Below are 27287 nucleotides of genomic sequence, written 5' to 3'. Positions count from 1 at the left end.
GGATTTAAACGGCGCCTGCTCCCACCAATCGCTGCCCGCCCGGCTCGGCGCTCGCCCCGCCCCTGCCGCATACTCGCCTTTCCATTGGTTATCGGCGTTGAATTTTAAACCCTGCCGCCCTGCCCCTTAGCAACTGCATCCCTCCGAGCCCGCCGATTGGCCGCCGCCTGGCATCGCCTCGCACTCTGATTGGGCGAGGCTCGGCCAGTGCTGGCCGGCCGCTACCGAACTGCTACTTTCAAAAGCGCCGGGGCCGGAGGTGCGGGCACAGCGGACCGGGCATGGGTGAGTGGGGAGGGAACATCCCGGGCATGGGTGACTGGGGGGGATCCCACTCGGTTATGGGGGAGTGGGGCCTCCGAGGGCTGCGGGGGAGTGGGCAGCGCTGGGGCCCGTAGTTGATGGCAGGCGTGGAGACCCTGGAGGATGCAAGGGAGTAAAGGCTTCCAAGATCCCCGGCTTCCCTGGGAATTCCGGGGGATGCAGGAGAGAGGGGAACTTTGGGACTCCCGACTCCCCCAGGGGACCCTGAGGGTTGTGGGAGAGTGGGGATCTGCAAGACCTCCAACTCTCCGAGGAAGTGCAAGCCCTTGCATCCTTCTCTGGGATGCAGGAATCTGGGAATTGCCTGTCCCCCCTACCACCTCACCCAGAAGAGTGCTTTAGGTGGTGGTCTTTGGGGTCTCTGTCCCTTCTTCCCTGGGAGCAGCTCTAGCCAGATTTGTCCCTCGCCTGGGCTTGTCTTGGGGCACCACCCACCTGCCGTGCTCAGGAAAGGGGTCAGTGCTGCTGTGCTAATCCCCAGGAGGGATAAACCTCCCCCTGTGCTGCCCCAAGCTGGGAGGGTGTCCCTGGAGGCAGGTGGGCAGTAGCCCCCATCACATCATGCTTTGCCCCCAGCTTGCTCACAGAGACCAAGGGAAAGGATGCCATTGCCACGCAATGCCAAGATGCTGACCACCAAGCAGTCCCGAGCAGGCAAGGCAGGTCCTGCTGCAGAGAACATCGATCCTGAGAAGGTGAGCACCGAGCCAAGCGAGAGCTGCAGGGGGGGCTCCTGTGGGGCAGCTCACCACCATCTTCTAACAGCTTCTATTGCAGGAGGAGAGCTGTCATGCCAAGCGGTCTTCATCCTCACCCCAGGGTGGGCCCAAGAAGAGATCAGCATTTGGAGACATCACCAATGTGAGTGCTTCTGTGAGGGTAGGGGCTCTGGTGTCCCCTGTGAGCTCCCCATGGTGGGGGGCATACCCCATGCCCATTAGGAAGAGGAGAGGTCTCCCTGCAGGGCATATCTTGCTTTCCACTCTGCAGCCCCTGTATGCCCCTGTTCTGACCCAAACAGGCTCGCAAGAACCAGGTGGTGGCAGGGAAGAAGGAGTCTGTGAAGGTTGCTCCACCCAAGGCGCAGAAGACACATAATACCTTAGGGGTGGCCAAGAACAACGAGATCAATCTAAAAAAGTGAGTAGCTGGGGGCAGGAGTTTGCTGCAAACTTGTCCCATGGGGCTTCCCTTGGGTGATGGAGGCTGAGCCAGATGCAGGAGGGAACTAGTATATCTACTATAAATGGCATCAGGTTGTGGCAGGGGAGGGTTAGGTTGGATATTAGGAAAAATTTCTTCCCCAGAAGGGCTGTCCAGCCCTGGCACAGGCTGCCCAGGACAGTTGTAGAGTCACCTTCCATGGAAGGATTTAAAAGTCGTGTGGATGTGGCCCTTGGGACATGGTTTAGTGGTGGGCATGGCAATGCTGGGGGAACTGTTGTCCTCAATATCTTTAAAGGTCTTTTCCAACCTAAGTGATTCTAGAAGTCTGTGGGGATATTTTAGGGGTGGTTTTGCCCCTTCCTGAAGCAGCAAGAGTCTCTGGAAGGCCCCTTTTCAGCCAAGAAATTTGGTCTTCTCCCAGCAATGATTTATGCTCTTTTCCTTCCCAGGTCAATGAAGAAAACTCCTCCAACAGCTCCTGCAGAGTCCAAAGTGGATCCTGTGCCAGAGAAGCCAGTGTCTGTACAGGAACTGAAGCCCCCTGAGCAGAGGGTAGGGACCCTGGGCTGCAGCATTGCCCCAGGCCCATCACAGCACCACTCTGCAGCTGCCACTAGTGCTACTCAGGCACCAGGCAGTGCTCTGGGCCTTGGAGAGACTTCAGCCAGGGTGATGAAAAGCTGGGGAGGGCAGGCAAAGTGCACCACCATCTTGCTTCAAGAATCATCCCCTGGGAAAGAGTGGGGCAGGGACTGCAGGGTGATGAAGGCAGGTGGAAAAGGGGTGTGCAGAGGAGCAGCAGCCTTGCCCCGACAAGGTGACTGGCACTTACAGGGCCTCCCCCTTACTGCTGCCTCTTCCATACCAGCAGGTGCCAGCAGTGGAGGACATTGACAAGGAGCAGCTGGGTGACCCCTACGCCAATGCAGAGTATGCCAAGGAGATCTTTGAATACATGCGGGAAAGAGAGGTGGGTGATGCCTGTCCAGGGGGTGACAGCCCTGTCCAGGGAAGGAATGACTGCAGGCAGGGCCACTGACTGCTCAGAGGCTCTGACCACTGCACAGGGTGAGAAGGGGCTTGTTTGAAGGTGGGGATGTTTGCCATGTCCCTGACAGCTGGTTCTTTGGCAGGAAAAATTCATGCTTCCTGACTACATGGAGAAGCAGACAGACATCAGTGGGGACATGCGTGCTATCCTTGTGGACTGGATGGTGGAGGTGCAGGTGAGAGGGCACAGCTTTCTGCAGAGCAACCCCTGTGCTGCCTTTGGCATGTGTGACCTCTGTGCTAGCAGAGGCTCCTGCAAGCATTCCCAGCGCAGAGCTGATGCTCCCCCTGTGTGGGCTAGGGATGAGCCTACATCCCTCCCTCTGAGCCTGGCCCATAGGTACCCCTGGCCTCTGTGAGACCTGGAAGGGGCTGGCCAGGCCTAACTTCTGTCTGACACTCTGTTCTGACCCCCACTCTCATTCTTGAAGGAGAACTTTGAGCTGAACCATGAGACACTGTACCTGGCTGTGAAGCTAGTAGACCACTACCTGGTGGAGGTGGTGAGCATGAGAGAGAAGCTGCAGCTCATCGGCTCCACTGCCATCCTCATTGCCTCCAAATTTGAGGTGACTCTTTGTGTACTCTCCTGGGGTGCAGACTCAGAGGGGCTGTGCCTCTATGATCCCTGGGGAGGTTTTAGGGAAGGCCAGGTTACTGCCCTGAGAGCTGCCAGGGTGGCATGTCTGTCATGTTCCTCCTTCCTGTCCCAAGGGCTGCAAATACAGTCATGATGGGCTGAAACCTGTGTCCTGGTGTCACTGGAAAGCCAGCTTCTCTCTGCTCTGCATAGACCATCAGGATACCCTAGTTTACTTAATGCAGGCATGGAGCTCAAGCCAAGGGCTGGAGGAGTATGGGCATGACAAAAGTCCCACAGAGTGTTAATAGTCCTTGCTGAGTCCAGCAGCACGTGAACACTCACAGGGCCTGTGGGGTGGCTAGGATCTCCTGAGTGAGGCCAGGATGAGCTCCCACTGGGGTGCTGAGCAGTTGTGCCCCTACAGGAGCGGTGCCCACCATGTGTGGATGACTTCCTCTATATCTGTGATGATGCCTACAAGCGGGAGGAGCTTATTGCTATGGAGATGAGCATCCTCAGCACCCTCAAGTTCGACATCAACATCCCCATCCCCTACCGCTTCCTGCGCCGCTTTGCCAAGGTGAGTGCATTCAGAGGGTCGGCTGGGTGCCCCCAGGCATCCCTTCTGTTGGCTCCAGGGGACAGTGACTCGCATCACTGGGGCTTCAGGCTCCCAGCTGGCAGCAAGGAAACTTCATCCAGGTCCCCTCAAAAGGGTTTGGGGTGTGAGGATGGTGGTCTGTGATAGGCTGGGTGTGTGTAATCCCTGACCTGTGCCCCAGACGCTGCATTCTAGATCCTAGAAAGGCTGGGAAGGGGAGCAGTATTGCTCAAAAGGCTGAGCGCTTTCCCTGCCCACTGGCTGCAGTGTGCCCGTGCCACCATGGAGACACTGACGCTGGCCCGCTTCCTCTGTGAGATGACCCTGCAGGAGTACGACTATGCCCGTGAGAGCCCGTCGAAGCTGGCTGCCAGCTGCCTGCTGCTGGCACTTACCATGAAGAACCTTGGGGGCTGGGTGAGTACTGTCCCTGCCGAGGCACCCTGGGAGGCACTGCAGGGGGACGCAATGGACTAGTGAGTGGGGTGATGCACTAGGGCTATGATCAGATTTGGATGCTGATAAGGGAAGATGACGACTGTCCTGTCATTGAGGGCACAGCTTAGCCCTGCTGTCCCCTTGCAGACCCCTACACTGGAGTACTACAGTGGGTACAGTGCCCAGGACCTGCACCCCCTGGTGAAGAGGCTGAATTTCCTGCTCACATACCAGCCCCGTGACAAGCTGAATGCTGTGCGCAGCAAGTACTCACACAGGTGAGAGCCATGGGGCTCTGTCTCAGGCCTGTCCCTGCTGCAGGGAGTGACACCACTGGTGTGCACCCTGGGCTTCTGTAGGGATCTGGGAGCACTGGTGGATGGGTGTCAGGGCTGTGGTTGAGCTCTAAGCCAATGTGTTCCTTCCAGGGTCTTCTTTGAGGTTGCCAAAGTCACCCCCATGGACATGCTCAAGCTCGAGGAGACACTCACTAGCTCCTAGCCCTACTCTGTGAATAAGCCTGTAAATAATGGGGTACCCTCAAGCAGGGTGGTACCATGTACATAAGTAATAGTAATTTTAACTGAGGAAGAGGCGGGGGAGGGGGAGGAAAAAAAGTCATGTGTAACTGTTAATAAAATGTATTTGTTGTACATGCTGGCACTGGAGCCCCAGCACTGTACTTCCCTGTGTTGTGATGAGACAGAGGGTGAGAGCACGGTGACTGGTGGGGACCAGGAAGCTCAGGGTGAAGGCTGGAAAGGTATTCTCAATTCCCTCCTCCCCACCTTCCCCTTAGTAATGACACTATGCAAGCAGCAGCAATGCGTATCTTCTCTCCAAATATTTACACAGCATAAATACCCACATGGGGAAGGGGAAACTTTGCTTTGGCTCCAGCTTGAGCACACAGCGGGTGGTCCCAGGTGACCACCTGACCCTGATTGGGCGTGACTGGTGGTCAGACCACACACCTATCAGGGTAGACCTCTGCTTCAGTGTCCCCAGCCCCATAGGCTGGGGGAGAAGCAGTGGCCCCAGGGTCACTTGGGACAGAGTTAAAGCGAGGCAAGCAGGGAGGGCTCCATAAATATGGGGCAAGGGCAGGGACCTGTTCCCCTACCCAGCCCCTGTTCCCTGGGGCAGCACCCACCCAGCACCTGGACTGGGCTGCTGCCCTGCTGTCAGCCTAGGGCCGGTTGCTGAGTTCCTTAATGGCCTGAAGGATCCTCTTCATATGGCCCACTTTGGTGATCCCCAGGTCCTGCAGGAAAGAGAAAGAGGAGGTGATGCATTTGCAGGGCCTTGCAGCTCTTCGCCCTTGCTGGTAGACAAGCCACAGGTTGGAGGATGAGGCACAGCCCAGCTCTCCTTGCTCTCCCTTGCTAGAGCATAGTGCTTGCTTGAAGCCCACTGTCCTCTTAAAAGCGCATCCCCATGCCTGAATGCAGCTGAGGGTCGGGTACTGCTGATACTGTTTTGGATAGGTGTATGGAGCCTTGCAAGTTGGAGGACCAAGGCCACCCTGCTTCCCTGCCCCTGTGCAGAAGCTGCACAAGCTCAACTCTGCAGACCCAGATGTAGGGCCAACCTGCCACCAGGAAGGATAGGGAGAGGAGGGATGGAGGACACCATGCTCCCCAGGGCTGGGAGTCCCTCAGGAGGCACAAGGGGGTTGTACCTTAAGGTCTCTCCTCTCCAGCAGAATCAACTCAGAGCCTTGGATGTCATGCCGAACAAAAATGTCTCTGTATTCCCCTAAACCAAGCGTTTCCAGCCAAGCTGCCACCTCCTCGGAGCCCCACTTGTCTGCTAGCAGGGAGGAAAACCACAGTGGTGGACTGCTGGGGCCTGTGGAGGCAGTGGGACACAGCAGCGCAGGCAGCAGTGATGGCAGCCTGTCGTCAGCAGACAGCATACCCCCTCCCACCCCTGACTCCAGCAGGGCCAGAGGCCACAGCCCGCTCGGGCTGCAGAGGTCTCTCCTCTCCTTGGCTTACTTATGGAGCACCTGAGCTGCTCCCCCTCAACCGGACCCCCAGCTGTGGACGAGGGACTTACCCAAAGGTCTGAGCTGTACCAGAGCCCCCTTCTCCCCCTAGCCAAGGAATTATAGGGTTGGGGTGCTCTGCATGTCTGATACCAGAAAAAGCTTTAAGGGGCTCTTGGTGACAAGGGTGCCACCCTCAAGCAGCCAGGTTCCCCTTTCTTGAGGATTCTTCCCCAGCATTCCCAAAACAGGAGATTGAGGTATAGGTCAGCACAGGGGGGTCCTTTCTAGCATGGACTGCACCAGCTGTCTCTTCCTGGCACACTGCTCACTTTACCTGGGAGCACACTGTTGGCTTTCTGCTTCTGCAGCTTGTCCTTCTCCTTCCTGGGCTTGGGGATGTTGAGGCGAAGCTTAAAGCTTCCCTTGCTGGCACCTTCCTGTGAGAAGCCAGGCTTGGTGGGATGCTACAGCTCCCTGAGGCTGGGCTGTGCCAGACCCCGGTCCCTGTGCACCCACCTCCTCAGCAGGGTGGGCAATAGGGCCCAGCCAGTGGATGTCCAGCAGCCGCTGCAGCTCCTGGCCCAGCACACTCAGAGGGCCCTGAAGTGCCTCCTCCTCCTGCGGCGAGTCCAGCTGTGGGGGACAGGGCCCATACCCAACCCTGCTGCCACCCCCAGAGGTAGCAGCCTTGAGAGGCTTTGGGTGCTCTCCAGTCCCTCACTCACCGCCTTCCCGTCCAGGAATGCCCTGGTCTCAGCCCACAGCTCTTTGATGCTCAGCACCATCTCCACAGCCATATTCCTGCTGAGAAACTGGGGCAAAGAGGGGGTAACCCCTTGAGTGGCAGGGCCCCATGGGGCCTGGGTAAAGGCTGCTTTACGCTCCCAGTCCCCGCTCACCTCTGAGGTGCCAGCAGCTTTGTGGGAGAGGGCTTCACTCAGTGCCAGGGAGCTGGCATTGACTGCATGCGCCAGCTCCTGCTCCATGGCTTTGTGAGCTTTGGCTGCCTCATGGATCCTGCGGGTGACAGGGGCTGGAGCTGCCAGGGCTCCCCTGGGCTGGGCACGCACCTCTGCATGGCCACAGCACAGTTCCCTTTTCCCTGTGCCCACTATATTCCCCTTCCCACAGTCTGACCTGGCAATGAGGGTCTCAGCGACCCGTGAGACCTGCTGCAAGAGGCTGCTCTCCTCCTCGGTCAGGTACTCCATGGACTGCTGGGAGCTGAGCCGTGGCCGTGTGGCTGCTCGGTAGCTCTCCCCTTTCTGCTTGTCCTCCCAAGACTTGAGGGTGCTTTCAAATGCCTGTGGGGGACAGACATGGCCCCTCTGAGACTGTCATACTTTCCCATGTCCCTCAGCATGGTTTTGCTGAGCTCCTCAATCTCACCCGGTCCCTTGTCAGCATCTGGGCTCTGTTCTTGTGCTGGATTTTGATGATGCCAGGTGGCTGGATCCAGGCCTCTCCATCCACCTGCACAGGTACACCCTCGTCGCCCCGGATGGTGATCTTCACCACACGGCACTGTGGGGCACACAGCCCAGGGGTGGCATCAATAGCTGCCAGGCTGAGCAGAGCCACACTGCCTCAGGCTCCACTGCTGCCCCAAAAGTGTTCAGGCATTAGTTGTGGTCCTGCAGGGTACCTCAGCGCTACCTGTGCAATGCGATGGTGCTGGAGGTTGATGACCCGTGACACAGCCATCTGGATGCTGCCAAAGACTGCCACCACCTCCAGCTTCTTGTCATCAAAGGATGGAGCCCCAAAGTTCTGTAGAGGATCACTACACATGAAGACATCCATTTTCCCCCATGTGTGCCCAAGGCAGGGACACCCTAGCCCTGGGGTATCTTAGGACTGGGGAAAGGACATCACGCCACCCAACTCATCTCATGGTACTGACACTCACATTGTCCTCCTTGGTGCCTCCCCAGAAGTTGATGCCCCCGGCATAGCTGGGGATGTTGAGGACAGCAATGCCCTGCAGGCTGGGCAGTGAGATAGGCACCCCGTCACACTGCAAGAGAGGGCTAAGCCTGGGGGTCTGCTGTAACGCTGCCCCTCCCACCCCTTCCCAGTTCTCCCAGCCCTATACCTCCAGCTGTACCCGCTGCTCCAGGTTCTTGTAGGTGCGCTGCAGGAGCTCCTTTGTGCCCAGCACCCCATACCACATCATGTTCTTGGTGCGGCTGCTGTGGGGCAAAGTGGAACAGATGAGGGGCTGTGGGCTCCCCACTGCCTGTCACAGGGTCCACACCCTTCCTGGGGCACTGTGCTGAACAGTCCCAGATGGCTGGCCCCACCTTAGTTTCCTCAATTCTTGCTACCTCCCAGAAAAGCCAAAGGTGCAGCACGTTGCACCCAGATTTTGACCCTTCCACGCCAGCATGGCAATGTCCCTCTCTCCAGCTGCAGAGCAAGTAAATCCCACCGAGTCCTCAGGTCTTCACCCCTTCTGGGGTGTTTGCAGCCTGCCACCAAGGGGTGCTCATCCCAGCAATAGGTACAGGTACAAAATTTGCTGCAAGAAGGATCTCCAACACAGTAGGCCTGAGTCACCCCCATGGCTCCCAGCAACTTGATGGCACTGGAAAGCCAGGGGTACATGTTTTTTCCTGGGGGAAATCTAGGGGTTCCAGCCAACCTGCACTTCTTGGGGTGCTCATCGCGTTTGTTGTTGAACTCCAGGGAGATCTTTGCATCCAGGCCAATGCCAAAGTAGTTATTCATGACACATTTCTCCAAGAAGTGTCTGAAATCAGCAAAGAGGGAAAGCAGGTTGAGCAGCCCCTGCGTATCGGTGACTTTGGGTTGGCACCAGAGGATGCGGTGTAACACCCACTGGAGCAGAGCGGCTGGCACTGGGAAGCCTGACCAAAACTAGCAGGGATGGCTGCTAATTTCCCTCAGTCATCATGGCAGGAGACCCATGGCACAGCCAGGACCTGCCTGCAGGTGGGAACACCAAGCTCAAAGCACCATCCACAGGCAGGCTCCCCCAGCATGGGCACTGCTTGGCCAAGGAGGGCCTGGTAGCAGGGATGCCACACTGGTGGGCAGCAGCCTCCTCAAAGGGGCAGCATGGTACCAGCTCTGCTCCGGGGCAAGCAGAACACCTGACTCACAGGGTGCTGGGGTCTTCAGGGAACTGCAAGCTGCCAAAGGTGTCTGGCCGGTCCAGGATGATGGAGGAAGACGCAGAGGTCACAGTCACCCGCCGGTAGCCTGGCCAGGGTGACAGGGAGGTAGCTGCCACATGGGTTCTCACCCTGAGCCCATCCCACAGCTCACCCCCATGCCCCCACAAAATGCCACATGCCCTGCTGGCATCTTACTGAGCTTCTCCTCCTCCTTGCTGAACTCCTCTGAGCTATCCTTGCTGGGGCCCACACTGCCCTGGTAGGTTTGGGTCTGCTTGTTCTGCTCATCCACAGCTGGATACAAAGAGGGACATGACAGGGAGTCTGTGCAGCCCTGTAGCCCCTCCTCATGTCAGGCCTGTGGGCTCATACCAGGAAGGGCCCAGGGTGGGGACACTGCTGCCATCCCAAGGATCCCAGGGGAGAACAAAGACATGGGTCCAGCACCAACCCAGTGTGGCTTCACAGCTCCTGACAGGTTGCTGCAGCAGCAGGGAAGCTGCCAGGTCCCACCACTCCCTCACCTTTCTCTGTCTGCTCAATGATTTGCCGCAGGGCCTTCTTCAGGCTGTTTGCCCGCAGCATGAGCTGCTCCTTGGATTTGAAGATGCGAGGCTGGGGGCTGGGGTTGAAGCTGCCAGCTTTCTCCTGGTCCTTGACATCAGCGTGGGTGGCCTGTGCCATTTCTTCAGGGACCATGATGGCCTGAGCTTCCTCATTCAGCTCCCGCACCAACGAGTCCAGCTTTTCATTCAGCATGGCGCACTGTGGGACACCTACCCCACTCAGTACCTGCCAGAAGCTGCTGCCCCCCACCAGTGCTGGGTGCTTCCCTGGGCACTATGAGTGCCTGGATACCCCCAAGCACCTGGACACCCCATGCCTGGGCACCCCAAGCATGGCACACCCCAATACATGCTCAACAAGGGCATAGGCCTGCGGAGCAGCCCATCCCCTGCTCACAGGCTGTGCCACCAGCTTGACCCAACCCTCCAGCTCCCCTGCAACACACCTTCCGTGCCATCAGCTCAGCCTCCTGCTTGTTCTCCGTCGCCCTCTTGTAAGCCCGCCCAACTTCAGTCACAAAGTCATTGACAGTGCCACAGAGGAACCTGCCAAGGGAAGTGGCTGGAGGTCAAGAGGGGCACAGCATGGCCAGCAAGGCACAGATGCCAGCCAGGGCACCTGCTGGGATAACACCTGCTGCTCCAGAGGGTCAGCACAGCCAGCATTATCTGCCAGGCACCAGCACAGCCATCAGCTGCTGGAGGCCAGTTGAGACAGCCTGGCCGTGGGGGGTGCAGTGGTCCTGAGGACAGGCCCCAGCCCAGCAAAAGGGGCTCCTGGCACCCCCATCAACAGCCCCCTCCTTACTTTGCAGAGGAGATCACCACTGAGTGCTTGTCTGACTCCAGGATCTTGGCCAGGTGGAAGGCAACAGAGTCTGCGTAATGGGAGATCTGGACCTGGGGGGGACACAGGTGGAGACAGCTGGACACCTGCCACCTTGTCATGTGCCCCGCTCAGGGATAGAGCTTTGCCCAGCCAGCCTTGAACTGGGGATGATCAGCCCTTATTCAGCCCACTCCCCACCACTGAGGGTAGCCATGCCCATGCTGCTGGGCAGAGGCAAGGTCAGTCACATCAGGAGGGAAACTGGGGCAAGGGGCTGAACAGGAGCACACAGAAGAGTCCAAAGCAGCTGGCCACTGGCAGGCTAGCTCTACTTCACCTTCTGCCTGCTCCCAACTGCATATGCCAGGCTGAGACCTGCCAGGGTCATTTCATTGCATGCAGCCAACTCCAGCCCCTTCAGAGCCCCAGTCCCCAGGGGCCCCCAGAATAACCTCTTCCTGTGCCATCCCTCCCTGTGTCCCTGAACTGGGTTGAACAGGAACCTGCCCTCCAGCCTGCCCTCCCCATCTCAAGCGCCCAAATGCCAGCAGTTCCCACCTGGATGTTGGAGTCCCCATTCTCCTCCTCCTTCAGTGCTGAGGGGGACTGCTTGGGGGCCTCATAGGTAAGCACACTCCACCTGCCAAACAGAGACCATGGCTGCTTGTCATGTCCTGGCCCCCTAGCACAGGGACAGGCAAGGAATTGGGACAGGCTTCCCAAAAGATGCCAGGGTAGGAGGGACAGAGAGACATGTATTCCATGCCCTGCTCACCGGTCCAGCATCTTGGTGGTGGCCCTTTCCAGCTTCTCCAGGATCTGCAGCAGCTGAGTGTCATCGTCACATAGGCTGCCCCAACCCAGGACCCGTGCAAGGTCATTACCAGTCCCCAGCGGCAGGACACCCAGCTGACACTGCAGGAGAGAGACAGAGTGGGGGGCCTCAGAGCAGCCCCCAAGGGCACCTGTGACACCCCCAACTCTGCTGTGCCCATTGCTTGGCAGCACCTGGGGTACACAGAGTGTGCCAGTGCTGGGGATGGTGCCAGCCTGCACTAGTAATGCCAGGCACTCCCAACTCACCTGCTTGTGGAGGCCAAGGGCATCAATCTCAGAGAGCACCCAACCCACGCTGCCATCGCCACCACACACCAGGATTCTGAAGGTGGAGAACTTCTGGAAGAGGCGCAGCCTGGGTGGCGGGCAAGGAGAGAGGGAATAGGTGCTGTGCCAGGTGCCCACTGGGATCCCAGCAAGGCAATTCCAGGGTGCTCAGGCTGGTGCTTACCCCAGGTGTGGGCCCCCATTCATGAGGTCAAAGACTTGGGCTGGGTTGAGGAACTGCTTGAACTTGCGCAAAAACTTGACACCCTGGTTGTCCCCACTCTTGGAGTTGACAAAGGCCAGGAGAGGGCTGGAGCAGGTTGAGGGGCAGGTGGCTTTCCAGAAACCTGCAGTAAGCCCAAACACATGAGCCCCAGCTCTCACTGCCCCCACACACTTCAGGAGAGCAGAGTATGGACACTCCATCTGTGCCAAGCCCAATCTGTGAGGTGCTGGGGCAGGAGGGGCAGTGATGGGGATGTCCGGGGGATAGTGAGGGGCAGAGGGAAGAAGAAGCACTATGCTTTTAAAGAAATGAGATGGGGAAAGAAATGTGCCCAAGGCAGAGTAGGATTGATGGTGGCCCAGAGCCCGCACCTGCCTCAGGCACTTCTTGTCTATCCCAGTTCCCTGGCTGGTGTCTGCAGGCTTCTTCCCTTGGCAGACCAAGCAATGCTGCAGCAGGGACCATATCAGCCATCATGCCATTGGCACCAGCCCCACAGCTATTGCCCTTAGAGCCCCATGGGCTGCAACCAGGAGCCCTAGCACCCCCACCACAGCAGGAGCATGGGGGTAACAGCCCCACAGCCCCCCCTCCTTGCCTGGCCACTGCTCCATCTCCACTCCCAGCCCAGCAGAGCAGTAACACAAAGCACTGAGAGCTGCTGAGTCAGAGCGTGGGCTGCAGCGGAAAAGCTTGCTGCCAGCAGTACTCATATGCTGCAGCAGGACAGCATGGCAGGACAAGGGGGGACTGAGGCCTTGCTAAGCTGTTCCCAGTCAGGTGGGCAACAGTCACAGCCACGGATGGCTGGGCTGCTGGAGAGGGACAGGGCAGAGATGCTGCCAGGGATCAGCCACCAGCAGCTGAGGCTCTGGAGCTGAGGAGCAGCCGCGTGATGGTTACTCTGACAGCATCCCAATGAGTAACAAGGCAAATGAGCTACCGGCTGAGCTGAGTGGTGAAAAGCAGTAAAGAATGAAGAAAGAAATATCCGGAGGAGAAGAACAGATTTTGCTTAGCGGAGGCCAGCTGGGCCCCTCAGGAGAAGGAAACAGCTGGGGGGGTCCCCCCACACTCCACATGGCTTCTCCCTGCAGTGTCCTGTGCCAGGGCAAAGCTGTGCTCTGCACTACCAAAAAAAGCAGCTGAGCTTCAGACACTGAGAAATAACCCAAGCAAGAGCTTTATCCTGCCTTGAGAGATGCTGAACCATTGAGGTGCAACACAGGACAGCCCACCTCAGGGGTATAGGGTTGGCACTGCTGATCAGAGCACAGAGGCACCATGTCCTGAGCCACTGCAAGTGGTGACCTGGCAGGAGCAGCTAAAGCCACATGGAGGCAAGAAATGCCACCCCAAAGCCCACAGAATACCACCAAGCCCTGAAACAGAGTGCAAGGCAACAAGCAGCCTTCAACTAAGGGAAGGGCGTTGACTCTGGAGCCTACTGAAGGTAGTGTTCCTGCTGCCCCACAAAACAGGCACAGTGCAACAAGTCAAAGCCTCCAGAAGACCTCAGAGAGCTCAGAGCCCTATCCCAAAGAGCCTGTCCCCCCCACCAGACCAGCCCTGTGCCCTCCCCAACTCACCATCAGAATCGATGCTGTTCAAGGCAGTTGGCGGGATGATGGACACTTTGTACTGGCCCAGGGGGCACCTCTTGCCAAGGAGCTCCTTGCAGGCACTGTGAACCTGGGAATGCAGGAATGCCTGTATCAGCAGAGCGGGGGGACACAGCACCAAAGTCTCAGCATCAGCTTTCCCAGAGATGCACACAGGAGGGGCAGTGCTGTCTGTGCTGGGAGAGGGGTGGGGACAGGGTGTGTGCGTATATTCTTACAATGGCCTTGCACCAGAGACACCGCCAGTCCTGCAGCCTCCGGACACTGCCACAGGTCCGGTCGCAGACAGCACAGCGTGCACTGACGGGCAAGTTCCCCTCCAGCCACTGATGGGGCATGGCCACCTGCAGAGAAGAGCAGCTACCAATAGCATCCTGCACACTGGAGGGAAAGATCATAGGCCACCTCTTTCCCCAAGCACCATGGAAGTGGTGCCATTTAGCAGGGCAAGGTGGGTCTGGGACCCCTCCCATGTCCTCTCATCTCTGCCCACCTGGCTGCTTGAAGCCATCAGCATGTTAGGCAGGGCAGACATATCCCCAGAAAATGTCTGGAGGTGGCCCCAGTCGGACAGCAAAAAGGAATCCTGATACAGGCTTCCAGAGGAGGTGTCCCCAAGCTATGCCCCTGCAGAGCCAAGCCCAGAGGCCACACAGTGCAGGGGACAGCTACAGTTTCTTCCTGCTTCCTGATTTGGGCACAGCAAGGCTAGTTCTGATGGAGGATCTGTCCTGCCAGGATGCCTAAAAGGGACTCCCCTGCTTACCCCATCCTCATCCTCGATGATTTCAATGCCGATGGAGGCCAGAGTCGTCCACTTGCAGTTGTTTGTGGCTCTGACGGCACAGCGCTTGTGTGCCTTGAACTTGCAGACTGCATGGGGGGGAGCAGTGAGGAGCAGGGAAGGTCCCCATGGCATGCACATCCCTGGTCCCAAACCTCTCTGCATCTGGGCAGTGGGCATCACCCTGCACCACTCCTGCTCTGGCCCAGCCTTGAGAGGCTGCCCTGCCCTGATGCCAACTCCTGCCCACCTCCCAGCAGGACGCCAGCACTGACCTTCACAGGAGAGGCCATGGGAGGTGACCCCTGGAAGAGCTTCGCGGCACACGTTGCAGAAGGTGGGGCGGGCGTGGGAGCAGGCGTACCAGTTGTGCATGCCCGAGAAGTGCTCCATGTTGAACTGTGTGGCCTGGAGACACAGCCCTGCCCCATTAGTGCCTGGCACCCTCAGCCGGCACTCCCTCTCTCCTGGCATCCCGAGTCCCCCCCAGCCCAATTCCTGTCCTCCTTGTGGAGCTATGCCAAGGGCAACAGCTCTTTTCTGGCAATCAAAGGCACACAGAGGGAAACATACTCCACACACAAATACAGATCCATTCAGCATCCTGCCCACATCACCTCATGGATCTCCCACTTCTGGACAGATTTCAGGGCTGTGATCCAGTCCTCCATCTCCTTCCGGTTCTCCGCACATAAAATGAGCTTCCTGAATGGCGTGATCACCTGCAACAGCCACCATCCCCACGTTCTCTCGCAAGGCCACTGCCAGGCCAGCCAGAACCCAGCACAGACCCCAGCAATCTGTGGCCCACCAGTGCCACCTCAAGCAGCAGGAGGCCATGCTATGGAGTGCTCCATGGCTCTGGGGGGATGAGGGAGGTCTGTAGTGCCTCCCCACATGGTTCCAATGTCTCCACAGGGTGCAGTTGGTAGCCCCACACCTCCCTCACCGTGAAACTGTTGTTGATGTTCTTGGTGCTGGTCTCGGCCACACTGGCATCAGACAGGTCCACCTCATCAAAGATCAGGGACTGCGAGGGAGGAACCAGAGCCCCAGTCCACCAGGCAGGGATCTCTGTCCCCTCCTGGGCTGGCAGGCTCAGGTCCCCCCCAAACTGGGCATGTTGGAAGCACCCTCCAGCCTACCTTGGCATCCTTAGCATAATAAAGTGTCCTGCCTCGCAGCTTGAAGTATCGTCTCTTCCACCTCTGGAAGGAGCTCGTCTGCTTCAGCAACAGCCCCTCCTTTACGCTCTTCTGCAGAGACCACAGTGTCCTGAGCTCCTGTAGCCCCCAGGATCACCAAAGCCACCGTTTTCCCCTGTGACACCAGTCCCCGGGTCCCCAGGAGCACAGATTGGACATTCTGGGGCTCACTCTCTGCTGCATGTAGCAGGGCAAATTATGTTCCCTGCCTACCATCGCCTGGGCACTGGGCACTGCCTGTGATCTGGAAGGATGCTGCTGGGCATGGCAGGACTAGAAGATGCAGGTCTCCAGCAGTGCAGAGGCTCCACTGCTGATTCCTCCTCTCCATCCCCAGGGTAGTGCCTGGAGATCTTCACCCTGCTGCAGCTCCCTAGAAGCCAAGGGCAGAACTGGAGCCAGCAGAGCTTCCTTTAAGAGGAGACTAGTGCCCCAGAGATAGCAACTGCATCTTCAAAGTGGCATTACCTGGGCACTGCGGCCCCAGCCGGTTTGGAGAGCAGAGCTGGAGCAGAACCGGAGTGCAGCCAGCTCTGCCTTGCCCCCACAGCCCCTGGAGAGGACAACCTGGGGCTGAGGGTAGCCTGCAGCAGGCAGAGCATCCCCTGCAGCACAGTGCATCGCTGCAACCTGGCTGCCCGTTCTCTGCCCTCCCCGAAACACAGCACCTGCCAATATTTACCCTTCTCGCAGTGGTGTTTACAAGACTCAATTAATTAGTGTTTGCAACATGGCTATGAGCCTGAAAGAGGTGGCAGAGATGCTCTGGCACTGCCTCATCTTTTATTGTATCTTCTTTAAACACCACCGGCAGCTCTGTTCAGCTGCTTCTCTGCAATTAGCTGCCACAGTGGTTGCATCCAATCCAGGCACATGATGACAAGCCACATTTAACAGCAAATTATCACAGGGCATGAGGGCAAAGCGAGGGAAGCATGGCGGGGCTCTGCACTCCTGTGCCAACCCATGTGCTGCAAGAGGTGGCAGTCAGGCACCCATCAGCCTGCAAACACACCAGCCCCAGGTCTCAGCCTTAATCTACTGCCCCATGGGTCTGAACCAGATGGCCAAAGCACCAGGAATAGCAGAAGCCTTCACAAAGAAACTAAAATGCCATCTGGGGTGCTCCCTGAGCTTCAACTATTCAAATGCGTAACCCTCCTGAACCTCCTTGGGGCACCCACCACATTGTTCCCTGCTCTCTTCCAGCTTGGAGTTTGAAGAGGGATGTTTTAAGCCTTTATCACTTCCCAAGACTGCTGCAGAGTTTGGCTGCGGTCAATCAATCACCATGATGCCTCAGAATGTCAGTGCAGGTTCAAACTGCCCAGCGGTCCCCGGTGCCAGCAGTGTCAGCACCCCGGGGCACACTGAGTCCTTTTCCTGGCCTCTCAGCTGTGAGAGCGCAGAGGGATCCCTCCAGTGGGGTCCAGCTGTGACCTCAGATCCACACACAAATCATGCACCCTAGCAGTCCTTGTCCCAGACCAGGGGACAAGCCAGGGTCCTGCCATAGCCTGGTGGGATCCAGCCCCAAACACCACATCCACCACACCTGGCTGCACTCATCAGGCACAGGTTCTGTGTTTGCTGCAGTCATTGCTGTTGTTGCAAAGGACAGGCAGTGTGTGACAGCAAGGAGTGGTGTCAGGAGCTGTGACGGTGAAGGACGAGGGGGCCATTGGAAGAAAAGGATGACAATGAGAAGGAAGAAGGGGCCTGTCCATGATGGCGCCTCAGAGCTATCACAGCAGGGGCTGGAGCCAGCTGGGCATGGGCACTCTGCCTGGCTCCAGGGCCACGTGGGTGGTAGGATACAGCAAGGACTGGCTGCCTAGGAGGGTGGCACCCACTCCTGCAAAGGAGAGTCAGAGCTGAAACACCCCCAGCAGCAGCAGCTCCTAACAGCAGCAAAAAGTCATCACCCAGCCCCAAGATGTCACAGTCCTGGCCCTCCCAGGGACAGAATGCAGCGGCCCTGAAAAGCAGACTCTCCCACCTTCACCTCCACACCCATGAGAGCTCTCCCACCTTCACCACAACACTTCCAATACCACGGCTGGGGGGACTGTGCCTCAGTTTTCCACCAGTGCAGACTAATCCCTAGCCATCCCAACACGGGGTGGCAAAATTGGTGCAGAGAAGCTCAGGGGGCACCTCTCCCCACGCCCACCCTTGTGGGCTGCTTTGGGCATCAAAGCCCAAGCCCTCTGTGTTGCCATGGGCAGCATTTTGCTGCACAACTCCTCAGGTAAGCAGCTGCCCATCCAGGCTCCATCACCCCTGGTGTGTGATGCCACGTGGTACAGGTTCCATTGGTGCCCACATGGGGCCAGACAACTCCTCCCTGGGGAAAATAAGGCAGGTCCCCTTTCCAAAATAAGCCCTGGAGTCCAGCTGTCCCACGCTGCCTGGGCAGGCACACAAATCTGGGGTGACGGAGGGCTGTTTTGGGATCTCACTGTGGTAAGCCACTCACCTACCTCATTTTTTGACATGGGTCTCAGCCAGGAGCACCTGCTCCAGCTGTTGGGGCAGGGATCAGCTCCCAAGTGGCTCCATGGTTTTGGACCCCTGCTTTTGCAATGAACAACAGAAGGACACCTGAGAGGCACCTGATGGCCAAGGCCAGCAGCAGGCCCAGCCACACAGTGGGAATGCATGCTGCAGCACCATTGCTGGGTGAGTCAGTGTTTCCTCTTTGCAAACAGGAAAGGGGTGACAATGGCAAGGGCAGGCAGGCCATGCCAGGGTGGCATCACCCCTGCTGTGCCAGCTCCCCAAAGCCCTGTCCAGAGCACCAGGGTCACCACAATTGTATAGTAAGTGGCTGTTAGGTACCCTAGAGCTCAAAAGAGCTGGAGCTGAGCACCTGTAGCACAGGGACTGCCTCTTCTTCCTGGAGAGTTTTGGGGACAATGGGAGCACTGGCTCACTGGGCTGGGAGCTCTGCACTAGTCATTGCACAGCTGTAAAACACAGTGTGCCACCCACACCCTAAAACAAATCCAAGCTGCTCCACTCACCCCAACCACAGCTATTCTTTCTGGAAAGCCCCAGGCAGCACTGCAGGGAGCCTCAGCAAAGCCAGAGCTGGTCTCACCTCGGCAACCAAGGCGGCACACCCGGAGCCACATATAAACTGCCCAGCAATCAGCCAGACGCCAGCTCCCCTGTAGGGCTCTGTCCCAGCACTCCACTGCCCCATCCCGAGGTCCCTCCCTGCTCTCTACAGCCCAGGGGGCTCAGCACCAGCACTGGGGGGATCCCAGAGGCACAGGGCAGGAAGGGAAAGGTGAGAATGAAACCATACAGTGTCTGCAGACATACTACCACCTCCAGGTCAGATGCAGCTGAAGTGGCAGCAGAGCCTCAGAGGGGACACAAATGGGGTAAAAATGGCCCTGGGAGGATGGCCAGCCATGTGCTGTGACAGGACTGGGCTGGTTTCCAGAGGCCATCATGCCACAGGCTGCCTGTGTGCTTGGCACAAGCAGGGGGCTCGAACCGCAGTCCAGGGATTCTTCCAGGTCAGGCTACAACCCGAAATGCTGGCCCTTCCTTCAGCCCTAAAGCAGAGCCCCAGGATGCTGCTTTGTTCTGTTACCCCACTCTCCCAGCTCTGTCACCACCATTCCTGGCAAGAGCCCATTGTGAATCCAGGTCTGACCACAGCTGGGGCAGGAGGGTTTTCCTGCTGGGATCGGCTTGGACAGCGAAGCAGTGCCTGGAGAAGAGCCAGGAAGGTTGTTACCCAGGAATGCTGTAACATACGCCTCCTGAGCACCACACTATCTGCCCACACAGCTGGCCACCCTACACCACTCCTGAAGGGATATACTTGTCCCTGTGACCACACGATGCCTCACCCAGTAGGAGGACAGGGGAAGAGGATAACTTGTCAACACACCGACCTGCATTGCACCAGCATCATTCCAGGCAGCCACCCTCCTGCTCCAAGTGCAGCAGCCCACTGGGCACAAGCCGGGGTCCAGTTGCATAAGAGCTCATCCCCTAGCTGAGCCAGCAGGCACCAGGACGAGCAGGCACCAGGCAGAGCAAGGCTGGCAGACCTCAAACAGCCCTAGCTGCAGGGCTTCCACCAGCTGCTAGGCACCCCACAGGCTGGAGTCGGTCGGAAACCTTATCAAGCTTTGTGACACAGCAGAGCTCTTCCGGGACTGGGCAGTCAAGGGGCTTGGTGCCTGACAGGTGCTATGGCCCCACAGGCGCAGCTGCTCCCAGAGGATGGAGCTTTCTGCCACTGCAGGACCAACCACAATATCCCTTCCCTGTGCTGGGTGGATGCTTAAAAGGAGATTCTAGCACCAGTCCTGACAAGACCATTAAAAGGCAACAGACAATTAACAGGAGGAGAGGAATGAGGAAAGGAGCCCCTAGAAGAAAGGCAACCCCCCTAGAGCACATTATCCAGCAGCTGCTTTTTAGAAATGAGGTCATTCTTCCCTATCTACAGCCACATTGGTCCCCAAGCATCATGCTTGCAAGCATCCCGCATCAGGCCAACCTTTACTAGTTCACCCCTGCACCTTGTGCCCCAATGCTGGTGGGCACAGCCCTCCCACTCTGCCCAGCAGGAGTGGGAAAGAGCTGATGGACCAGAACGACATTCACATAACAGAAAAAGTTAGCATGGAGAGGGCAGAGTGCTTGAGAAACCTCACAAACATCCGGCTAGTGACAGTGGGGCTATCTTCACACCCCAGGCACTAACTTGGTGGGCCCTGATTAATGAGAGCAAGCCCAGCCTCTCTGGTCTCAGACAGTGTTTTCTTGTGTTGAGGTGCAATTTCCTATTTTTTCATTTCTGTCCATTGGCAGACACCACTGAGAAGAGCCTGGTTCCCCCTTTGCTGCACCCTCCCTTTCAAAAACCAGGGACTCTGTGGTTACAGTCTCTCCTCCAGGCTGAACAGTCCCAGCTCTCCCAGGCTCTCTCTGTATGAGAGATGCTCCAGTGTCCCACCAGCATCAAGTCTAGAGGGTGCACTGCCCAGGAGCCATGGTCCATCCTCCTGCTGCAAAAGAAAGGTTTCCAGGCCTGGCCCCAGCCAGTTCTACCTTCTTTCTTCATCTTTTGGCCAGGATTTAGCACTCAGTGGGCAACATTCCCCACAGCCTGCTCTATAGCACTGCCTCACCAGGCTCCCTACACCTGCCCAACACCCCAATATGCACAGGTACAGCTTGCCTCATTCCTAGGGCACTCTGAGCCTGCAGGATGCTCAATACCTGCAGCAAGGACAAGGGTACCAATAACCCCACTGACCTCCCTGAGCCCCATGGGAGGATTCTGATGGGTCCCTCAGCCCCACCAAACAGCTGTGATGTATCTCAAGATCAGGAATTCGGGAACAGGATTCCCCTTTCCAAACAGCAGACAAGCCATGGTTACCCCTGCCCACCATGGCCATGAACATTGTTCCCATGCCACGGGCAACCCTGGATCCCTGGCATGCACCCCGCTGTGTTCTCCTTGATACCCCTACCTCCCAGCTCTGGTGCAATCACCTCAGGACCTGTCACTTGCTGAACCAAACAGCACTGCTGGGTCACTCTCTGCATCCACTCTGGGAGGCAGCTGCTGGGAGAGCTTGTGCTGAGGCAGTGCCGAGGAATGAACACCCCAGACACGCAAGCAGGATGTGACCCACCACCCCCATCAACTCAAATGCTTTGGTGAGCCCCAGAACCAGCCCCTCTCTCCCCTTCACCTTCTCTCCAAGCCCAGCCCTAAGGGAACCAGTGCTGGGAAACAGCATCACATCCCTCTCCCACTCTGCACTTGCACACCTAAAACCTGGTACAGGCAACTGGCAGCCCCCAGATGCACTGAGGAGGATTGGAGGATTGGGGGGGGGGGGGGGGGGTTGGGGAATGTCAGCAAGACTCCATCCATCCTGGAGCCTTTCAGTCCAGTAGGGACACCTGCATCTGACAGCTGTTTTTGTCACTGAGCACAACGACCTTGCCGCCCCCACAGCAATGCTGGCACAAAGCACCCCACAGGGTGTCCATAGTTCCAGCCTGGAGGTGTGGAGTGGGGGGGATGTGATTGATGTGGAGGCTTGACAAAGGGATGCGGGTGCATGAACATTCAGAGTGCAGAAGCACTGGAACTGGGGAGCAGCAATCAGAAGGATTCAACAGATCCCAAAATGATCCTCACCTATTCCTGTCCCAGGGGCTGGACAACATCCTGGAGTGGGAGAAGCTGCCTGCTTCCATCACCAGACACCAAGGTCTCCCCAGTCAGTGTGGATGGGGTGGGGGTCCTGACCTTTCCCAGCCCCCCAACATGGCAGGCTTCTTTAGACCCTCTCAAGCACCCCACCCATCACATATGACCCAAACCTGATGCCCCACCACCTGTTGTCTCAGGAGCTGCCACTCTGGCACTGAACTCTCCCTTATAAACTGTGTTCTTTAGGTACCTGCCCCTGGGGTGCAGGCAATGCTTCCCTCTCCCTGCCCCAGCCCCACCTGGGTGCCGAGGATGTCAAGACAGGGGTATCACTCAGGAAGGTGCCTGCCATGGCACACACCCTGTGGCTGTGGCTGGAGTGACAGGCAGCACATGTGCCATGTCAGGGCTGTAAGCCTGACCTGGGTGGCAGCAGCAATGTCATCCAAAAACCCTCATCTCCGTAGGAAAGGAAGGAGTCCATCCAACCAGATGCCAGGCTGGCAAGTGCAGTCCTGCCCATCTGGACCAGGGCAAAGGCATCCTCGGGAAAAACACTGAACCCCAACACTGAAAACACAGAGGTGGCAGGGGAGGCATACACAGTTCACTCTCAGGCCCCTTCAGTTCCAGCCCTGCCAGCTCTCACTCTCTCCCCTAGTTCCATGGGCTGTTAGCCCAGACATGTCATTTCCACCTGCTCATCCATCATGCCACCTGCCTCCCCTGACATGCTGCACAGCATGACCTCCTGCATGGCTAATTGCTAATGCCAAGCAGGATTTGGGCAGCAACCACAGCAGGCAGAGAGACAGCCTTTCCCCACATGCAGCCGCTCAGCAGTGAGGCCAGAACCTGCTGGTGGTACAGGGGGCTCTGGCGATTGGGCTGTGGCTCAGAGCATGCTCGTGTTCCTGTGCTGCTGCTGTAGGACATGGGCATAGCCCAGCCATCTGCCCCTTCCCCTCAGACTTCCTGGCATTGATGGCTCCCTGTGATGTCCCTGTGCCCCACAGCACGGCAAGTGCTGCATGGCAAACTCTAGCACCCTTCCAGAAGGATGCTGAGGGCTCATACACAGAACTAAGCATCCCCATGATCCCACACACTGGCCTGGCTTCCCACTGTGCCTCCTCCCCAACACCCTGCACCCAGCATAGCCCTCTTCACCCACTAGGCAGCCAACTTGGAGAGGGCAGAGTTGATGCCAGCCTGCTTCAAAGAAGGGAAAATTGAGGTATGTTCCTTGAGCAGCCAGAGGGACTCAATAAGAGCCCCTTCAATGCCCCATGCCCCAGAAGTCTCCTCTGCCAAGTGGAAAAACCCCACAGTGCTAGGTTGGGAACATGCGATTTCCATACCCTTGAGCAAGTATCCTCTGCCCCACCTCATGCCAGTGCACCAGGCTTGGCACAACAGCCAAGACAGGGACAGCAGGAGGGGAGCCTGCCCCAGCCCCAAGCATACCCACTGCTGCCATCAGACCCACACTGCCTCATTCCCCTTCCTTCATGCGCTCAGCACCCAACACCAGAGTCTAGTAATAGCCCTCTTCTCCACAACTACATTCCTATGCTGTGTTTTCAGAGCTCTCCCCCACCCCGGAGCAGCACAGCCACCAAATCCCCACTGAGGAGAGGCTGACACCGGAAGCTGGCTGTAGGGGGATTTCTAGCAGCCCCCGTGTGCCACCCAACACTGCAGGCACTGCCTTGACTCATTCCACCACCTCCTTCCCGCAGCTGAAAGGTGGATGCAAAGGACCAGCATGTCATCCAGAGCATCCTCCAAGCACTGTGTCTGCATCCTCCCTCCCCATAATGTCCCCCCAAACTTCCTTCTCTCCCCACATCCTACCTGGCCATTCGGCCCAGGTTATTTCTGCCTGCATTGCATTTCACAGAGGTCCCTGACCTGGGACCTCTGACCATGCACTCCTGTTTGGCTGAAGGCACCACACCCCATATTTTGTAGGGGTAATCTTGTAAATTTTGTAAGCTATCAAAATAGCTTTTTCTGAGCAAACTGTGATACACACACACACACACACACACACACACTCCAGCTGCTGTCATGCTAGTTTCTGGGAAATATAAGTGTCACGTCTAACCTCAAAGGTGTTCCCATCTGTCCAGCAAACCACCACTGGGGACTAGATCTGTGGGAATGGGACCTGCAGGGGAGCTGGCACAGCCAAATTGATCTAGGGCACTAGGAAAGATGCACGGTTCCATTTTGCCACCCACCAAGCCCTACACACACAATGCCTGCAGCAGGGTTTGGGATCCGAGGAGCCTACAAAACTGTCATGACCCTAAATCTCAGTCCCAGAGCATCTACGGAGCATCCTAAAAAGAGTCCTCTTCTTCCAGGGACAGGTAAGGGGAACCCAGGGGATACAAATGCAGCATGAAGGCAATGTGGTAGGGGCTCTCTGGGTATGGGAGACACCCTGTTCCTGAATAGTGGGATGAAATCTGTGCTTCACAGCCCCATGGGACCAATGCTGACACTACCACTGTGGGGTGTGCATGTTTCTATGTGCCCTCCCACAGGACACAGGGGGTCAGAACCCTGCCAGCTGTGGCTGGGCCAAGTCTGCCAGCAGCAAGAACCTGGTACTCATTTACACCCTCATAAACCCCCCTGCCTTGTCCTCAGCAGTGACCCCACATCCAGCCAGTCCCTCACCACTGGCATCCCCCACCCCTGACCTTGCTTCTCATCTGCCCCGAGGTGGAAACCTTCCGGATGAGCTTGTGAGAACTGTCCTCCTGCTCGCCCTCGCTGTCAGATGACTCCTCACCACCAGCCTCGGGTGAGATGGGTGCCAGCTTGTCCAAGTCCAGGGATGACACTGATTCCCGGGTCTTCCTCGAGAACAGGTCCCCAGGCACCAGCTTCTCAGCCATCTTCCAATCTGGCTTGGCTCAGAGCTCTGCAGCCCCTGATGACAGCCCTGAGAGGACAAGGACACATAGGAATGGAGGAAAAGCCCTGAAGAGGCATGCATGACCCCTCATCCTGTAAGGCTCTGCTAGCTGGGAGGTGCAGCCCTAAAAATCAAGGGAGATGGCGCATCCTTGCCCAGAAATGACACTCAGGGTGGCACCCTTGCAGGCAAAGTTTTCCTTCGTTGCCTTTTTTTCAGTGTCCCAACTATTCCTCAGCCTATCTGGCATCCCAACGTTGTCCCTGACTTGGGCACAGGAGACTGTGGTTGCCCCATGCTCGGGCATTGGTACGTTGGTGCACAGAGGGGTGGAAGCCATTCCCGCAGCCTGTGCTATTTCTCCTTGTTGCCCACCCCCGAGGTGCTGGGCTGTGCTCTGTGGCCGGGGACAGCGCAGGGATCTCCATGAAAAGCAGCAGCTGGACCCCGCCATCCGTCTGGCTCCGGCAACTGGGAAGGGATGGGTGAACCTCCTGCGCCCATGGGTCGCGAGCCCTGAGCAGGTGACTGCGGGTGGGCTGGGATGGATGGGGGAGCGTGGGGTTCCCGCATGCGGGGGAAGCCGTGGCATCTCTGCCGGCCCCGAAGGCTGAGGAGGGACTGGGAGAGGCACCTACCTCAACAAGCGAGCCTGGACGGCAGCCGGCCCCACGCACCTACCACGGGCCGGCTCCGCCGCGCCCTCCCCCTTCCGCGCGGCTGCCGGCAACCGCGGTGCCGTCTCTCGGCGCAGCAACAAGCGTTGCGGGGAGAGGGGAGGGAGTGAGGGCAGTGCTGCGGCCCGCCCCCCCCCCGCCCCCCCAGGTGCATTGCCTCCTCCAGCCCTAGGGCTGTCTGGTGCCGGATGCCCGCTGAGCATCCCGCAGCACGCCCGGGACGGAGAAGGCGGAGCGCCCCCCGCCCCGCACACACCTTGCACGACCCGAGCCGCCGCCGCTGCTGGTGCAAGGTCGCTCCTTCTCCGGCCCGCCGTCCGCAGGCCCCCCGGCCCCGCCAGGACGTGCCTCCGCAAGCGGCCCCGGCCCTGCCCCTGCCGCAAGCCCCGGCCTGCTCGGCACGGCGGGCGCTGCTGCGCGGCGCGGGCGGCCCACGCACGGCCCCGAGCATGCGGGCACAGCGGGCACCCGCGCGCCCCCGCGCGCATCCGTGTGCGGCACCCGCGCGGGCACGGGAGAGCTCGTGCACGCACGTGTGCGCTGCCCGCCCACGGAGGCACGGCGGGCACACCCGGTGTGGGTGTGCTCACGCACATACGTGTGCACAGGCTCACACATACACGGGGAGACACGGCTTCCACCGTGCACAAACGCATGCTCCCCTCGCATGGATACATGCATGGGCACGGGAGAGCACATGCACCACTGCAGTGCACTTGTGTATGCACCACCCACGTGGGCAGGGCCAGCACATGCATAGGCATCACAGCCGCACATGCATAGGCATCACAGCCGCACATGCGTGTGTACCGTCCACATAGGCATATGCACAAGCAGTCACAGATCACACATGCCTGCGCACCCCAGGCATGCACCCTGTGCCTGCACATAGATCCATGTGGGCATGGGCGAGCACGTGCACTGCCACTGTGGACATATTTGTGCATTCCTCACATGGACAAGGGCAGGCACACCGCTTGCACAGGTGAGCATTCACCCTGTGGCCACGCACATTTTTGTGCACATACCCACACGCACACCCCACACACATGTGAGCACGTGCACCATTGCCATGCAACCATATGGGCATATGGCGTTACATGGAGGCACGGCCGAGCACATACACAGATGCTGCCACACACTTTAGTTGTACACACACTTCCACATGCACACAAATGTGCTGGCAGCCCAGAGGGCCACCCATGTCCTGAGTGCATCTCCAGCAGGGTGGGCAGCAGGATGAGGGAGGGAGCTTCTCCCTATCTGCTCTACTGTCCTCTGGTGACATGCCCAAGAGTGCTGGCTCCAGATCAGGGGTCTCCAGCACAAGGAGGATGTGCTGCTGTTAGAGTGGGTCAAGAGAACACCACAGAGATGCTCTGAGGGCTGAAAACGATCTACTGTGGAAACAGACTGTGAGATATGGTGTTTTTCAGCCTGTAGAAGACAAGGCTCCAGTAAGACCTTACAGTAGCATTTCAGGATATCAAGGGGCTTCCAAAAGGAGAGTTTTTCACAGGGCATGTAGAGACAGGACAAGGGGCATCAGTTTTAAAGTGACTTATGGTGTGTTTGGATTACACAGAAAGAGGAAATCCTTTTTCATGGGGGTGGTGAGGCACTGGCACAGGCTGCACAGAGAAGCTGTGGCTGGCTGATCTCTAGAAGTGTTCAGTGACAGGGTGGATAGGGCTTGGAGCAACCTGGCATCCTTGGAAGATGTCCCTGCCCTAACCCTAACCCTAACCCTAACCCTGCCCATGGCAGGGAGGATTGGACAGAATATCCTTCAATGATCCCTCCCACCCCAAACCTTTCTGTGATTCTGTGGTGTGCATGCA

General features: G+C 57.9%; 2 protein-coding genes and 1 non-coding gene across 9 annotated transcripts; 1 reads left to right on the top strand and 2 right to left on the bottom strand.

The window, feature by feature from the left end:
• The first annotated feature begins 181 nt into the window (after nt 1-181).
• CCNB3 (cyclin B3) lies at nt 182-4837 on the top strand. Its single transcript, XM_036402053.2, has 12 exons — nt 182-285; nt 901-1019; nt 1102-1185; nt 1346-1464; nt 1941-2043; nt 2363-2461; nt 2625-2717; nt 2973-3110; nt 3549-3704; nt 3993-4142; nt 4311-4441; nt 4592-4837. The coding sequence occupies exons 1-12, from the start codon at nt 282-284 to the stop codon at nt 4662-4664; spliced, it is 1269 nt and encodes a 422-aa protein (XP_036257946.1). The 5' UTR covers nt 182-281; the 3' UTR covers nt 4665-4837.
• On the bottom strand, nt 4789-25818 carry LOC118698612 (diacylglycerol kinase delta). 7 transcript variants are annotated; one of them, XM_036402046.2, is made up of 30 exons: nt 25703-25818; nt 24552-24796; nt 15573-15683; nt 15377-15457; nt 15045-15149; nt 14703-14835; nt 14410-14516; nt 13862-13987; nt 13611-13713; nt 11980-12142; nt 11775-11883; nt 11467-11606; nt 11250-11331; nt 10671-10762; nt 10309-10408; nt 9821-10061; nt 9492-9590; nt 9282-9381; nt 8801-8908; nt 8252-8345; nt 8066-8173; nt 7813-7926; nt 7546-7680; nt 7294-7460; nt 7056-7173; nt 6882-6968; nt 6673-6789; nt 6491-6593; nt 5845-6014; nt 4789-5427 (listed from the first exon to the last, which is right to left on the bottom strand). In XM_036402046.2, exons 2-30 carry the CDS (start codon nt 24747-24749, stop codon nt 5353-5355), a joined length of 3486 nt encoding a protein of 1161 aa, XP_036257939.1. In that variant the 5' UTR covers nt 24750-24796; nt 25703-25818; the 3' UTR covers nt 4789-5352. The 7 variants fall into 7 exon arrangements, with proteins under 7 accessions (XP_036257939.1, XP_036257937.1, XP_036257942.1 ...); XM_036402044.2 differs by having other exon boundaries at nt 8252-8348; nt 25703-25817; XM_036402049.2 differs by having other exon boundaries at nt 5845-5975; nt 8252-8348; nt 25703-25817.
• On the bottom strand, nt 23189-23284 carry LOC118698924 (small nucleolar RNA SNORA17). The gene has a single exon (XR_004981984.1). It is a non-coding gene; the product is annotated as a small nucleolar RNA SNORA17 (small nucleolar RNA).
• Nucleotides 25819-27287: the final 1469 nt, after the last annotated feature.

This window comes from Molothrus ater, chromosome 14, assembly GCF_012460135.2.
Source record: "Molothrus ater isolate BHLD 08-10-18 breed brown headed cowbird chromosome 14, BPBGC_Mater_1.1, whole genome shotgun sequence".
Classification (NCBI taxonomy): domain Eukaryota; kingdom Metazoa; phylum Chordata; class Aves; order Passeriformes; family Icteridae; genus Molothrus; species Molothrus ater.
This window is presented reverse-complemented; position numbering and strand designations above follow the sequence as displayed.